Source organism: Electrona antarctica (genome assembly GCF_951216825.1).
Source record: "Electrona antarctica genome assembly, chromosome: 21".
Lineage (NCBI taxonomy): Eukaryota > Metazoa > Chordata > Actinopteri > Myctophiformes > Myctophidae > Electrona > Electrona antarctica.
In genome coordinates, this window is record NC_136802.1 from 21,799,689 (window position 1) to 21,816,223 (window position 16,535).

The window sequence follows — 16,535 nt, forward strand, 5'->3', positions numbered from 1 at the left end:
GAGGAGAGAGAAGTGATGAGGAGAGCAGAAAGAACTAGAAGTGATGAAGAGGAGGAGAGAGGAAGAGGAGCTGTGATGAGGAAGGTCTCAGCTGATTAGCAACCAATGTGACGGACAGGAGGCTGACGCACGGCAACCACGGCCACAGTGGAAAGAGAGGCAGGCGGACTGCTCCCCTCTAACCGACGGAGACTACCACCATGTTGATGTTGGCAGGCACACAGTCACACACACACACACACACACACACACACACACACAGTAAATCGCTATAACGACAACCATGACCTTGTATAGCAGCGGCCACTGCTGGAACGTGTGTGTGTGTGTGTGTGTGTGTGTGTGTGTATTATTTATCTCATCTGTGTCTCCACAGGTGGTCTGATGGTCAGGAGAAGAGAAGAGAAGAGAAGAGAAGAGAGAAGTGTTAAGGCACCAGGGAGAAGTAGAAGCAGGGGAAGAGAAATTATGGGAAGAGGGAGAGACAAGTCAAAGAGCGAGAGACAGTGAAAGAGAAACAGAGAGAGAGAGCTGTGGAGTGATATATCTGCTGAATTTATTGTACGTGTCAAAAGTGTTGTACGTTTATGTAGCATCACACACACGCACGCGCATATGCACGCGCGTGCACACACACACACACACACACACACACACACACACACACACACACACACACACACACACACACACACACACACACACACACACACACACACACACACACACACACACACACACACACACACACACACACACACACACACACACACACACACACACACACACACAGTCAGTCAGTGTTTCCTCTGGTCTCACCCAGGCGATATGAAGCGCCAGTATACAATCCCACACACACTTAGATGTGATGTAACACACGCAAATATGCACAAACATTGATGCACACCAATGTGCCTGTACCCTAAAACCAGCATGTACAGTATGCGCGCACACACACGCATGTGTGCATGAGTGAGTGAGCGTGTGTGTACACTACAGTGTGTGTGTGTGTGTGTGTGTGTGTGTGTGTGTGTGTGTGGGCGCTGGCGCGCGCTTGTGTGTATTTGGTCTTTAATGATGGAAGGTCTGATGAGGTCGGACCTCTGAGTCAATTAGCCATGCACCGAAGGGTGTGTGTGTGTGTGTGTGTGTGCGCGCGCGCGTGCGCGCGTGCGTGCGTGCGTGCGCGCGTTAACATCTTGGTGTGACTACACACCACGTAGTCTCGCGTTGCCAGACTGTTGCCTCTCGGAATTTACAAATGCTTCCATCATACAGTCTGGAGCAACAGAATAGCTGTCATGAGTAAAATATAAAGCGGAAGTGGAGCCTCCCCACTGTTTCGTCCTTACAGTCGCGCAAATTTATCCTAAAATAAATAGAAATCATCTAAGCATATTGTGGGGTGTCGCTAGGCAACCAGCCGCCAGGTGAGCCCAGACAGCCAGTGGGGAGGAGGCAGAGCGCGGCCAAGGGGAACACGCCTACTTGGCCTCGTCATCGACCAGACATACTACCCCGCCTACCTATTGGCTCAAGGCCAAGTGTACGCACCTACGCCAAGGTTAAAAGGGAAGGATTGACTGCCTCTGCTCTCATTCCCCACTGACTACTGAGAGGGACAGTTCGGGCATGCTCGGCGGTAAGCGATACCTCATCCATTCCCTCACACCAGGCTACACCCATATTAATATGAGCACCATATTAAAGTCCGTCTTTCTCTCCTCCTCTATAGGTAACCCGTCGCCCTGGACGAACCTATAATTATCACGGAGAGAGTGAGAGCTCCACCACCCCGGGGGAGTACTGACAGCAGTAGGCTATACCTGTCAATATAGTACCAGTCAGACCCGGAGTGGTTTATATTGAGGCGACTAAGCCCAGTTAGGGAAAAGGACCCTAACTAACCCCCGTTCCTGCCTGTGCGACTGACGGCAGCGAAGAGGAGGATTTTCCGTTGTTTAAAGAGACATTCTGTATTCTGAGTTGCATATTAATGCCGCGCGCCTGAGCGCACTTATCACAATAAACGGCCGTGGTGGCCCACTCTGATCCTGCCTTGTGTGTTGGTGTCCGCTCAGTGCTCACAATATATAGCTTGCTTATTAGTGGAAATGGAAATAAAAACATAAAATGTAAAGATATTCTAAAATATATTTTCGCGAACGGAAATGGCAGCTTCCTTACTCGGATTTCGGGAGGTGTAGTTCCAGACTCTATATATAGCATTCGGAGATTGTAGAATAGTTGTCTGGCTACGCGAGACTACACACCACTTGACATGTCTAGATTTGTGATTTTCTATTATTTTTTAGGAGTTCCAAGGACGGCTGCCTGTCTGTCCGTCCGTCCGTCCATCCACTCTGGTCCCAGACATGTCCTCTACAACGCCACCCTCGGGGCCAAATTATCCACTTGTCCAAGGCGAAAGCCGAGCCGACGGCGTGGTTCTGTGAATGTGTGAGAATGTTTTCCGTGTGCGTGTGCCATCATTTCTCTCTGCATGCGGTCAACACAGAGTGGATGTGTGGCGCTCCCCGAGCCTTCAACCATCATCACCACATGTCAGAACACTTTACCAACAAGTACACACAGCCTGTACGCTTTAACTACGATGACAACACTGCGCCCGTTTGTGCTGTTTTTGGTTTAACCGACGATCTGCAAGGTCATGATACATGTCTGGCGTTTATTTGCACAGATAGGCCAGCGACTCTGACTGTGTAATAACAGGAGACAGAGTCGAATAACATCTCTGTACAGTCTGTAGCTATTGATAGCAAGTGTGTTGTGCTTGTGAACGATGATATTTCCCATTACTCACACTGTGTTCACGTTGGCGGTGTTAGCGCTACAGTCTACCATTCATGTGCAATGGAAGCCAGCGACATGAAGATACCAGTCTACCATTTATTTTCAATGGAAGCCAGCGACATGAAGATACACAGCTAGTCTACCATTAATTTTCAATGGAAGCCAGCAACATGAAGATACCAGTCTACCATTAATTTTCAATGGAAGCCAGCGACATGAAGATACAAAGCTACTGTCTACCATTCATGTGCAATGGAAGCCAGCGACATGAAGATACACAGCTAGTCTACCATTAATTTTCAATGGAAGCCAGCGACATGAAGATACCAGTCTACCATTAATTTTCAATGGAAGCCAGCGACATGAAGATACAAAGCTACAGTCTACCATTCATGTGCAATGGAAGCCAGCGACATGAAGATACCAGTCTACCATTAATTCCCCCCCCCCCCCCCCCCCCCTCCCTCAGGTCTGTCCCTCCCTATAGCCTGGCTATTACTTTCGTTTGCATTCGTCTCAAAAAGAAAAGCTTGGGGAAACCCATTGGAAAATCTGGCATAGGAAGTGGGAGCTTCCAATAACAGTGCAGCATGTCGCTCCAAATTTGGTGACGGTAGTGTTCTGACTGTTCTCTGCTTTCTTCTACCGGGGAGGGGGTGGGCGGGCGCTCAGATCTGTGATCGAATAGGAAATCACACAGGCTGGGGCAGGCCAGAGCCTTAGGGTGCGTTCGGAAATGCGCCCTGAACGCACTGGTGTGCTCTCTTGTCGTTCGTTTATTCAGTGCACTCGGTGCGTTGTCGTTCGAAAATCCAGTGTGCTGCGCACCGGGTGTGCCGAGTGCCCGCACTGAGCGACCCTACCCTGAAGCTGGGGTTGTCCGGTGTCGGTGGTGTGAATGCGTCACAGCTGTGGTCGTTCGTAAATAAAGCACACTGTGACGTCACCGCCCACCACACTCAACAAACTGACCACATTCCCGGTGCACATTTCCGAACGCACCCTTAGAGTAAGACAGAGTTGCGACATTGAGGGGGAAGAAAACAGCCTGGTCACGTGGTTCATGTACTCGAGCGAGCCTATAGACTCCAATACATTCCTTAAACTTCCGGTTGTCCCTTTTCACTAGAAGTCTATGTAGAAGAGCCTGGCCCCATGAAGTTAACGGAGTTGTCGTAACTCTGTCTTACTCTATGGCTCTGGGGCAGGCTATAGTCCCTCCCAAACTGAAAACACACACACTCGTCCCCCATGCACTCACCCAGGTCTGCGGCTATGTACTCGTGTCCTCTGAAGGACACAGCGTTATGTTTGAAGATGGGACGTCTGAGGTTCCGTCGCTCACACAGTCCCAACAGCTGCTGGCTGGGCTTGGACTGGTCTCGCCACTGGTTCACCCCAGACCTGTGTGTGAGAGAGAGAGAGAGAGAGAGAGCGAGAGAGCGAGAGAGAGAGAGAGAGAGAAGTATGATATGAAGGGGTGTGTGTGTGTGTGTGTGTGTGTGTGTGTGTGTGTGCTCGCGTGTTAACCCCCATTTCTATCCCAGAGATAGAAATGGGGGTCCATAGCCTGATGCATGTCAATCTGGGGGTCCTTGAAATTAAACAGGCTGAGAATCACTGCTAGAGCCGTAAAGATCTTATGGGGGTCCCTGGCATAATTTCTTCAAATGGGGGTCAGCGGGCTAATAAGTGTCAATTTGGGGGTCCTTGACATGAAAAGGTTTGGGAACCACTGCCCTAGAAAATGCTTTGTTGTATTCTCGTATGAAATAAAGTACCATACATACGTAAATCACACTTTCCATTCCTGGAAAGTTCATAACAGTAGCCACATACACACACACACACACACACAGACACATGTGTGTACTCACACGCAGTAGGTCTGCGGCAGGCCGCAGCAGGCTCCGTACTTGGACAGGAACCTGTTCTCCAGGTCGATGACAGTCTCTCCAATCTTGTCGTCTTTAGTCAGCATGTCATGATCATACAGCGTCACTCTGAGGTCCTTATCTACAGGCAGCGTGCAGGTCAACTCAAATAACCTGAGGGGTGGAGAGAGAGGGGGGGGGGGGGGAAGAGAGAGAGAGAGAGAGAGAGAGAGAGAGAGAGAGAGAGAGAGATGCATTTGAAAGTTGTGCTGCCATTTGTCCCAAAGATTTTATACAAAGTGAATTCAAGACATTGAAATACTGCAAAAAGAGGTGCTCAGTGGAGGTGCAAGTTTAAAAATGTACGCTTGGATCATTATGTATGTACTGCAGTAATTTGTTTCAAAGGTTTATCCCAAGCTAACTTTCCCTATGTACTGTACTAGAATTTCGCGGGCCTTCGGCCCGCTCATCCCAGAGTTGCGTTGCCCCGCGTTGCGATACAGAAGTCCACAGATACAGAAGTCCACAGTGACACGCGTTTTATGCAGCTGTTTTGTGTTGCAGCGCGTGCGCTCGCGCGCGTGTAGTGTTGTTGTTGTTATCCATATATGCGCCTGGGTTGGTCCCGTTTGTTCCACGCCAGGTGTCGATGCAGTCGTTTGCGCAATTTGCGTGTTTGCATTATGTTAAGTGTGTAGGCATACCATATTCTGAATGAGCAAAAAGAGGACACATGCGCGCGTGCATGTGGATGTGGACATGCGCGTGCACGTCGTGCATGTGCATGTGTCGTGCGTGGGCGGTTCGGTTAAATTCAGATGTCAAAATAATCTGTAGCCTAACATTAAAATGATCAAATATGCTCTATATTAGTTATGTTTTTTTTTAAAGCAGTGGCTCTCAAAGGTGTGATCCAGGGACCCTCATGGTTCCTTGAGGGGGTTCCAAATGGACCCATTATAGGTCTGTAACTCAGAGTGTACAAATGGATCCAAGTGGACCCTACAGGTGTGTAACTGTGAGAGTGTACAAATGGAACCAAATGGACTGTTTTATAACTTTTAACTCTGATACTGTACAAATGGAATCAAATGGGACTCTTATGGGTCCATTTGGTTTTACTGTCAGAGTTATGGGGGTCCTTGAAATTAAAAAGGTTGAGAACCTGTATGCAATGGCGTATGTCTTGTAAAAAGAGAGAGCAGCCTATTCTCCATCATATGTTATGCTTTGCTAGGTTGTACAAAATAATATTGGGTCAGTGTAATTTGCAGGAGTCACCGCGCGCACAGCTGCCTTGTCTGTGTTGACATGACATGGGCTTGCAGGACAGAACTTTTATTTGTGACAGACACATAGTTGCTTTGCAGACAATACAATCTGCTTCTCATTGGTCAGTCACAAAGCTAAGAAAACAATGTGAGAGAAAAGGTAGCGCTGTGTTTGTCTCTGTGTTCCTACGTGAAGACGTGTGTGCTCTGTCTCTCTCTCGCTCTGTTCTCTCTCCTCCCTCTCTGGGGTGTGTGTGTGTGTGTGTGTGGGGGGGGGGGGGGGGGGGGGGAGTAGTTGCGCTGCCTTCGACAGTGCTATACTTGTCCAGCAGCGGTGCAGAACCGAGAGAGTGACACATTGTTGTGGATGTAAAGGGCGCAACGTGTAGCTCTAAAGTAGTTTGGATTGTGTAGTCGCAGCGGTGCTACAAAGTGAATGTTACAATTCGCACGGTGATATTGTAAGTCGCAAATGCGAGTACGTAGTGGCACTGGCGAGCCCTGTGTAGTGTAGTGCCATTGTCGCGGCATCGCGAGGCGATCCAAATTCCCCCCCCCGCGCGCACGCACGCACGCACGCACACACACACTGTACGTAGCTGTTTGTTGTTGCAGCGCGCGCGTGTGCGTGTAGTGTTGTTGTTGGTATCCATATATGCGCCTGGGTTTGTCCCGCTTGTACCACGGCAGGTGTCGACGCGGTCGTGTTAGCATTATGGTAAGTGTCCAAGTTAGAATCAGAGTGTGCGCTGTGTAGTTCTTCTTCTTCTAGTAAACAGAAGCCGTGTGTGTGTCACACCAAAAGTGGTGACCTATAGAATCCTGTACATAGAAGCATCACGCAATCGTCTCCCTCCCTGTGTGGGTCACGTGGTGGGCTGTGAGCCAATGGGAGAGGGAATGTAGTGTTGCCAGGTCCGCGTATTGTAAGCGAGTGGTAGTGTGTGTAAGTAGCGTGTTGAATGGCATTTTTTCTGTGCTTGTTTTCATAGACGTGGCAACAAATTAGGCGGGGGTGTCGGTGCTTGTGGCGTGTTTGTGTTTATTATTGATATTGATATTGTTTGCGAGTGTGGACGGGAGCCGGCTGTAGTGGCAGTGCGATGACAATTTTTACGCGGCTGGTGTCGAGTGTGGCCGTGCGGCGCGACATGAGGAGATAGGGAACCAACGACGCGGAGGGTAAGTGTGTGACGTGTTAGTGTGTTGTTGCAGTGTGTGTTGCAGCGTGTTGCAGCGTGTCAGTGACGTAGTAGCTGGTGCCTTTTGTTCCTGTGCGTGCGCTTGGGCACATGTTTTCAATTGTAATATAGGATAACCACTTCTGCCAGAAAATGCACAATTCTTATGGTTGTGTAGACTGTAGGATGTAGGGTATACTATTCTTCTCCAATGTAACACAGCTTGGTTTAGAATGTATTCCCATTTGTAGCCTACAACATACTGTACAATAGTTTTGTTTTGATTGAATTGTTCCATTTTTGCTTTGGCAATGTGTAAATGTATGTTTTCTCTTTGGAATAAAGGCTACAGACAGTTTAAGAATGAGAAGAACTGAGGAGATAGATAAATCAGCATGTGCTCTGCTTTGCTTCGTTCTACATAAATGTGTTCTATGACATGCTGTTCCTTTCTGTTGTGTGTGGGTCTACTCTGTAACCTGCTGGCCTTTTTTTGGTGTGAGTACAGCCCCCCCTACTGGTGGCACACTAATGACCTCCAGAGGGAGCACGTTGCAGAGTTGACATAGTCGGTATAAATTTAGTTTATAGAATAATTAGTATATGATTCTGTCATCTCAGAATCATAACAGTTGCACATGCAGCTCAAAATACTTCTTTAGAAAAAAAAAACAAGTGTGGTAAATAGCCTACAGCATGTTCCTTCATCAGTCTGACTAAAATATCACAACACAGGCACGTGCACACACAGACATCAAAGGTGGCTTCAGCCCCTGCCCTCTCCAGACCATGAATGCAGCATTTACTATGGTGAAAGAAATGCAAATGCCCTCCTCTCCTTTCCAAGCCATACCCCGAGAATTGCTTTTTTTCTGACAGCATTTTGCATTGAAAGAATTTGTTTAGAAATCCATGTCATCGCCGCATCTCCAGTATAGCCAACAACTGCGGGGTCGCGCCCGGAAAATAGCTGATCTACAAGCTCTCAAAGCGTCGCGCTGTGAGCTTGTAGATCGGCGATTTTCTTCCAAAAGTGCCCTCTTACGGAATTTCAGCCCCTGCCTCTCTAACACTCTCTGCACGTCCCAGTCATCACAACGTGTGTTTTGTCCTCATTCATCTCTGCCCAGACCCCTTATCCCAGAACGCATTGTAATTGAATACCTGCATTACAAGGTGAGAGAACGTTTTGTGTGCCGTTGGCAAGCAACTGTGGTTTGAATGAGAAGACTAATGGGGGAGAAAGACATGGCAGTGGCTCCATATGTCTCCCTACAGAAGTCAGAGATGTCTAACAAAATAACACAGTATTTCCATAACCCAAATGTCTATAATCCATCACTTGCACCGTGCTGGAACACACTGTTTTTCACTGTTCTGTGTTAGTTGTGAAAAGATGTAGACATATCTTCATTGTAAAAATAATTTTGAGTCAAGTGGATGTCAGAGTCGAGTCCATAGTGTAGTAGGTATACAGTAGCAAAAATACTATGGTGAATGATATAGTTATAGTGCTCACAGTGTGAACCTTAGAGCAGAGTTACAGACCAGAGTTACAGACCCATTTGGGTCCTAACTATAATTTAGCTGGGGACCCCCTGGAACTCCCTCAAGGACCCCTGGGGGTCCCCGAACCCCACTTTGTCAACCACTGGTGCATTACGTACTTTCCAAACACGGGGTCCAGTGTACATGGGATGTAGTTGTCGTGGTCGTTGATGGTTTTCCTCCCCAGGCTGATCTTCACGTAGGGGTCACACTGGACGAAGGGACACAGTAACACACATTCACACAAGCATGGGGGAACATTGGTGAGACATGTTCCACAAAGACTGTGTGCTATATACACACAACAACAACGACAAGATGAGAAAGCAAATGTATATTTCAAAATAGTATAGCCCTGCCTCAAATATCCGTCCGGGTCCTTTTAACAGTTTGACAGCGGAATTAATTACATCGCAATGCCACGTTCACTGCCTGGATTTCACTAACCTTTGAAGAACGACCACGCCGACATAATCGTTCCTTTTCATGAAAATCCACCTTAAAATGGTGTAATCGCTTGTCGTAGTGTTGAAAAATAATCCAAAGTGGCGATCACAACAGAGCGGAGGATGAACGCCCCCGCTGCGCACCACCGCCGCCATTGGAATGCATTGGGGCCTAAATTTCCCAGAACCCTTTGCATGCCGGTGCGACGGATGTTTTTCCAATGACGTCATCAAAAAGCGTCACCTACCCCGCAAGTCTTAAAACGTATAAAAAAACGTGAATTAAACACTAGTTTAACTCGTTATTGGGAGGGAAGCTGTTTTACAATCAATTAACTCGTGTAAATCGTGAATGGGGGGAAAGTGTGAAACACACAGTCTCACACCATTTTGTGTATTAAACGCACAAAAAAAGTTTTTTTCCAGTGTAATTTGGGTCCACCAAGCTTCTTCAGCCTATTTGAAAATGTAACCAAATGTAGCCAGGTGCAGTCCGGTGTAAAACTAAATAACAACTACGCCCTGACTACTATTTGGAAATATACGGTAGCCTAAATACTGGATATAATGAAGTAAAACAATATACTGGTAAATGAAAAAGAGAAAGCAGCTGGAGTTAATTCTCCCGATAGGGACGTCATCGTTTCAGCCCCGCCCTTCCAGTCAAAAGTTTGCCGTCGTGGGAGTGAGAATGTGTTGGCGTAATTTTTTCATGATTACAGAATTGTGAAACACAGAATCAAAATTGATTACATTTCTACTAATTGTAGTGCTCGGGTGGCGCAGTGGTAAAGTACCACAACGGAGGTGCATCCGGCTTTGTCGAGTGTCTATAATAACACAACTGGCCTGCGTTTGGGGGGGGAAGCCAGGCGGGTGATATTGGTCACCGCATGTACTCCTACGGGCTAGGGGGGCACCTGTCAGCGAGGAGTGTTGCGCAGGAGGACACACGGCACAAAGGATCTACGTCCTCCTGGTGGGGGCTCCTCACTGGCAGGTGTGTCAGTAGGATACGACAGCATTGACAACGCAGACACACGTGGGGAGGAATCCATTGGCATAACGACTAAATTGGGGAGAAAAAAGGGGTCTCTCTCTCTCTCCATCCCTCTACCTTTCCGTTAGTGTCTTTGGGCTGCAGTGCGTTGGCCTGGACGACGTACACTCTGACCAGACACTCCTCCAGGCCGTTGGGGGGCAGCTGTCTGAACTGTCTGCTGGGCGGCGGGGTGGAGGGGTCATCAGGCAGCGGGTACACCTTGAACATACCCTAGAGGAGAGGGTTGAGAGGAGAGGGTGGAGTAGTGTGCGTGCGTGCGTGCGTGCGTGCGTGCGTGCGTGCGTGCGTGCGTGCGTGCGTGCGTAGAATAGAATGTTGTCAATACAGTATTCAATCAGGAGAAGAGAAGAGAAGAGAAGAGAAGCATGCCATCGCGTTACCTTGAACTCTCCCACCACAGAGGGGTCGTCTCCTTCATCCTGAGTCTTTCCTCTGTACAGTTTGAAGGTCTGACAGAAGTCTGAGAGGCCTTCATACACCTCCACCTTCTCCAACTCACAGTTATACACCTGGAGCAGAGGAGAGGAGAGGAGAAGTCAATGACAGAAATATTAGACAAATTAAATGAGAATGTGAGTGCGTGGTGTACCATGGTGTGTGTGTGTGTGGTGGGTAACAGTCGTTTGGCCGATGATTCATTTTAACAACAACATAGTGTTTATGAGAATGGCACAGAGTCACATACTTAATCTACACACACACACACACACACACACACACACACACACACACACACACACACACACACACACACACACACACACACACACACACACACACACACACACACACACACACACACACACACACACACACACACACACACACACACACACACACACACACACACACACACACACACAGTGTGACTGGCCACACATTGGCCAGTCTAATTCCTGTGGTGTTGGATTATATGTGTGGCCAAAAGCTACTCAACACTATATTACACTGACACTATAGGACACTGGGACCAGACGGGGGGGGGGGGGGGGGGGGTGTACACGCACGCACGCACGTGTGCCTGGGCAGGGATGTCCATACGCCAGGAGCACAAAAACACTAATTTGTTTTCATTAGCTAGTTTATTTACCTTAAACACAACACGCACGCACGGAGTGGGTGGTGCTAGATGGGCAAATTCTCTCTCTCTCTCTCTCTCTCTCTCTCTCATCATGGAATGACAGCCTTGTGGTCAGTTTGATTGGCTTACGGTATCATGTATTCGTCACACATACACACGGTGCATGCACAGCTAAGACAGACTACACAGGAATATTTGCTGAGGCACTCCATTCCATTGGGCTGCTTTGTCATTTTCACATTGACCTTTGAAGTGAGACTCGCAGTTTTATCCTCACTGATATGAATTATATAAGTGCATATTTGAATTCATGGGGATGAATTCCTTCTACTATTATACCATCAACATTTTTAATTTCCCACCAGCATGCAGCCAGCAAAAAGTGTGACTTCAAAACTGCCATAAAAGAGCACTCGTCTGCAATTTGCATTAATTTAATACGCATGACCACAATGGAAACAGGCCCTCGGGCTTTTTAAGTTTATGCTTTTAGCATAATTTAGAGTTTAGACCCTCCGGAAAAACGTGGACAAAAGTCCTTGATTATGTGGCTTAAAATCATTGATTTTTCAATTAAATATGCGGTGGATTTTATGTGGTGAAATTGCAAAAAGTTCTAAATCAGCACCATTTGACTGATTATGCGGTAAATTATGTGATTGCATAAACACATTTTTCTGGAAGGGCTAATCATTATATATTATATAAGTTATTATTATTATTATAAGTGCAAACTGTTAATAATGTAATCAATCGATCAATCAATGGCGGTCTGTGCGCTGGATTTAAATTCCGTATGTATGCGTCATTGGCTGTCCATGAATTAAGAGGGAATCGTTAAAATCCTAAAGGATCTCAACCTATTAGTCCATTAGCAGTGTGCGGGACAAGACGGCGAAAAGAGTAGTATGGGGATGAAAAGTGGGCGGATAGATGTAAGTGGGGAGGGGAAAGAGGCACGTTGAGGAGAGGGAATGGGCGATGATGCAAGCGAGAGTCTAGTGTGGAAACACTGGCTCACAGCGAACGCCATGCACAGCCACAGCACCAAGCCCACTACCAGGGGAGAAGAGGTAAGGGCGAGGTGAAGGGGGGAGTAAGTATAGGCCATGCAGAAAGGAGAGAGAAAGTTAGGGGTAAAGGACCCGGAGCGGGGTAAACAGCGAGGGGTAAGCCAAGGCAAAAGCAAGGACGCTTGGAAACTGCAACTCATTTTGACAGCAGAAAATACAATTTACTGAGCAGGAGAGAGCTTGGAAGAGAGACTGGGGGAGAGAGAGAGAGAGAGATGGGGGGGCAGAGAAAGGGCACAGACAAGGTGGAGAGCCAAGACAAAGTGAGGCTTGGAAATAGTGTTTCACTTTACTATGACGGTAGCAAAGCTGACCGAACCTACTATCAGGGGAGACGAGAGATCTTAAGATAATATACAATGTTTCACAGGCCTGTTTCAAAACGTAGGGTTACATTACACAACTTGGCTAAAGAAATGTCATTTGAACATGTATTGTTTGGACAACCACTTAAGCCCCATTTTATACAATGGTGTTGCATGGGCGAAAATCGTCAATCTGTAGGCCTACTGTATGCACAGTATGTGCAAGCTTGTAGATCTTCGCTATTTTTGAACATTATGACGTGTTGTTATTTTCATTCTGTTCTTCCTACAGTGAACCAGTTGACGAAATCGCAGTTTGGGGCTTTAACCTTTGTGAAATATATCAGACCATTACAGTGTTTTAGGCTCCGCTGCTTATACGTTAGTGACGAATAAAACCTTTATTTTTTATTCTTCTTGATTCTTTTATGGAAGACACTTATGAACATGTATTATATTGCTAGTTTGACCAATTCAAATACTCCTTAATCTTGGAATAAAAGATCAACTTTACAGCCACATGGTGCACAGCAGCGCTATTAAAGTTAGCAGCCAAGGGAAAGATGGAGTCCATGGAATCCAAATGACTGAAATCAGTCACGCTGAATGAGAACTTTAATCCACATGTGATTGCAGGCTTTACAGCTGTGTGGGGGAGGGAGCTCAGTGGCCTTGTGGTTAGAGTGTCCACCCTGAAACTGGGAGGTCGGGGTTCGATCCCCGACGGGGTCATACCAAAGACTGTAAAAATGGGACCCAATGCCTCCCTGCTTGACACTCAGCATCAAAGGGTTGGATTGGGGGTCAAATCTACTGATCAAATGATTCCAGAGCGCGGCGCACGCTGCAGCTCACCGCTCCTTGGCTGCGGCTCACCGCTCCAAGAGATGGGTCAAATGCGGAGAACAAATTTCACTGCGGTAACGTGTGTGACAAATCGTACGACTTTGACTCTGTTAACTGTCCATGGTCGCCGTTTATATCGCTCTGTTTCTGCCCAGATAATCTCCAGTGTCTCCTCAGCCCTGAATTTGACCTAAACCAGGGGCTCCCAACCTGGGGGTCAACGGGACCACTGATGATTAGCTTGAATGTACAACATTGTTTTCTCACTCAACAGTAAACAATCCAACTGTATACAGGCCAGGGTATCGGCACAAAGTTATAATCAATCGACCTTTTTAATACCAAATTGGTCAAATTGGCAGTGAAAATAGCCAATCTACATACTCACAATGCCTGACAGTGCGAGGCGTTGTGGAGCTTGCCTAATGCTTGTCAGGTTAGAGGTTCCCAGTTCAAATATGATTCGTCATGGTGAGGGGTTCCCAGTTGAAATAATTATGATTAACTCTGTTTGACAGAAGAGTTTACACAGATACTGTGTGTATACTGTACAGTATGCTCAGAATGCAAGCAGTAAGTGGCATTGTTCACATACTTTGTACTATCGCCAAATTGTGGGAAGGTAACCTTCGCATCGGTAATAATAGGGACGGGCATTTGGGCCTTTTATGGTAAACATTTAACCTTTGGACTGTGGGGTGGTTAACCATTTATAACAGTTATATCAATAAATAAAGTTTCAGTGCTATGTGTGGGAAGTTCAAACAGGGCCTAAAACATGTATTATATAATACATAAGGTTCTCATTCTGTAAGGCTGTTTCTGTAAGGTTGTAAAATATTGTATGAGGAAAATGTGTTGATATTTAAATGATTTATTGCATTCATATTCTGTTCATATTTTATTTAATATATTACTTAATTTCAGTTAATTTTGGTTATTAAATGCTAAGCGGTTAGTGACACACATTCTGGTTAAACAGTTTAACTGCCCCATCCCTAATCTGTAAGCTTTCAGAAATCTTGCGCAAAGATGGACACAAGACATGCAGAGAATAATGGACATATGTAGCCGTACATCTATTTAATGTTTACTATAAATGGGCCTATAAGCTGACAGTTCCCATTGTTTACGGCAGCACCAGTAGGGGGTGGGGGTGGGGTGGGGCCAAGATAGGCCCTTATTGGGCTGTGTGCACACATTGAAGACACCTGTCTCGTGTCTGAACACAATGTAAACAAATGGGTGCGGGCGAGACCGAGATAGGCCATAATTGGTTAAGTGTCATATTATCCCTTGGGATACAGCAGTTTATCCGTCGGCACAATCGTCAAACTTGAGGTCCCTTTGTCCTGGGATAGGTACAGACAGACAGACAGACAGACAGACAGACAGACAGACAGACAGACGCCAAAACTAGCAAGTTAAAAAGTGAGTTACGGTGGATGAAGAAGCCAGGGCGAGAGGCAGCCATGCAGCACAGCCTAGAGGTGGAGTAAGATAGGTGGAGTGAGGGGAGAATGTGGGAGTGGGGCATAAAGACGTCAAACTGACGCAAGGCGAAGCTGGAAATGGTGGCTCAGTTTTAGCATGACGCCATAGCAGAACAAACCAAACCTACTACCTAGGGAGAGACAGAGAGGCCGAGAGAGAGTCGGGAATTTGTGGAGGTGAAAGAGGGGGCAGCTGAGGTGGAGAGCAGAGGTGATGGTGACGGGGGGGGGGGGGGGGGCAGACGGAGGTAGGCCAAGGGAAAAGGCTGGAAACAGTGGGTCACTTCAGTGTGACTATACCTAACTGAACCCTTTACAGAGAGGGCGTGAGAGAGAGCGAGAGAGAGAGCGAGAGAGAGCGCGAGAGAGAGAGAGATGTCACAGGCTGGTTGATGGAAGGAGCAGGGGAGGCCTGAGATGTGTCTTCCTCAGGGTCTTCTTTCAACATAATATACATGGGCAGGCCTGGAGGCGAGTGACCTTCCGTTTGCAGCATAGCCAAATGTAAGTCCACACACATGCACGCACTGCATTGGTTGTATTTACAGCTCAATAAAGTCTTTTTAAATACATTTTTGGGGCTTTTCTGCCTTTATCGATAGCACTCAGTAGAGACTGACAGGAAACAGGGAGCGAGAGACCGGGAGTGACACGCAGCAAAGGCCGCCATGGAATCGAACCCGCCACTCGCTGTTGGCTGCATTAGAGCCTAAATGGCATGCACCTAAACCGCTAGGCCAGCGGCACCCAAATGAATTGTCTTTGTCAAATGGCTGTGTAGTCAAAGAAACTAAAAAGGTCTAAGTTTAAGTAAAAACCCTCTCTTTCATATCAAAGAACGCTGTCACGAAAAATGGCAGTTATTATGGTTTGTGTTTGTTCATAAAATCACGTTGAAAGTGGTCCCGACGATATCGTCCACAGCTATAGTTGTCTTTATAGTTGTGGTGTGGATGCCAAAATCCATTCGAGATAGAACCACATATTTTATAGTTCTCGTGCTTTGTGTGAGGCCCTTATCCCATGCGTAGATAGTGTGCAGAAATCAGTTTGGACTGTCGCTTTCAGCACCTTAGCAATGGCATACATGTATTTGGATGGCGCGCATGTCGTCCTGCTCTATCCAGCAATTGAGGGGATGTAGAATGTAGAATATTGTCAGCCAAGAAAGACGCTGATGAAAGTTCAACATGATGACTCATTTCCCTTCAGGCATCACAGTTCTGAGACACCCCGTCCTCCCAAAGGTACAGGAGATCATAGAGGTCAGGATCAATAGGGTATGGGTGATGAGAGTGTGTGGGTGACTAGTGGGTTCCTGTGATGAGTGTGTGTGGGAAAAGGAGGCGAAACTATGGCGCTTTCAACCCAAAAATCATTGACAGAAGCTGACATCATCGCATAATTCTCCCGGGTGACACGCGAAAATGGACGACCTCTGTGTTCAGAAGGGACAATTCCTACGGTCTGATAGACATTGTAATAGTCTGTAAATAAACAGCCGGGCTGCTGGGAGATTGGAGTGGGAAGTGGGATA

General features: G+C 47.0%; 1 protein-coding gene across 8 annotated transcripts in view; it reads right to left on the reverse strand.

The window, feature by feature from the left end:
• dysf (dysferlin, limb girdle muscular dystrophy 2B (autosomal recessive)) overlaps positions 1–16,535 on the reverse strand; it is a 115,512-nt gene that overhangs the window by 17,616 nt on the left and 81,361 nt on the right. For all 8 annotated transcript variants that reach the window (XM_079490868.1, XM_079490867.1, XM_079490863.1 and 5 more), the window contains 5 exons: positions 10,581–10,709; positions 10,255–10,410; positions 8,811–8,902; positions 4,692–4,862; positions 4,076–4,218 (listed from right to left, as the gene is read on the reverse strand). In XM_079490868.1, coding sequence (XP_079346994.1) covers positions 4,076–4,218; positions 4,692–4,862; positions 8,811–8,902; positions 10,255–10,410; positions 10,581–10,709 — 691 coding nt within the window. The remainder of the gene's footprint in view (positions 1–4,075; positions 4,219–4,691; positions 4,863–8,810; positions 8,903–10,254; positions 10,411–10,580; positions 10,710–16,535) is intronic.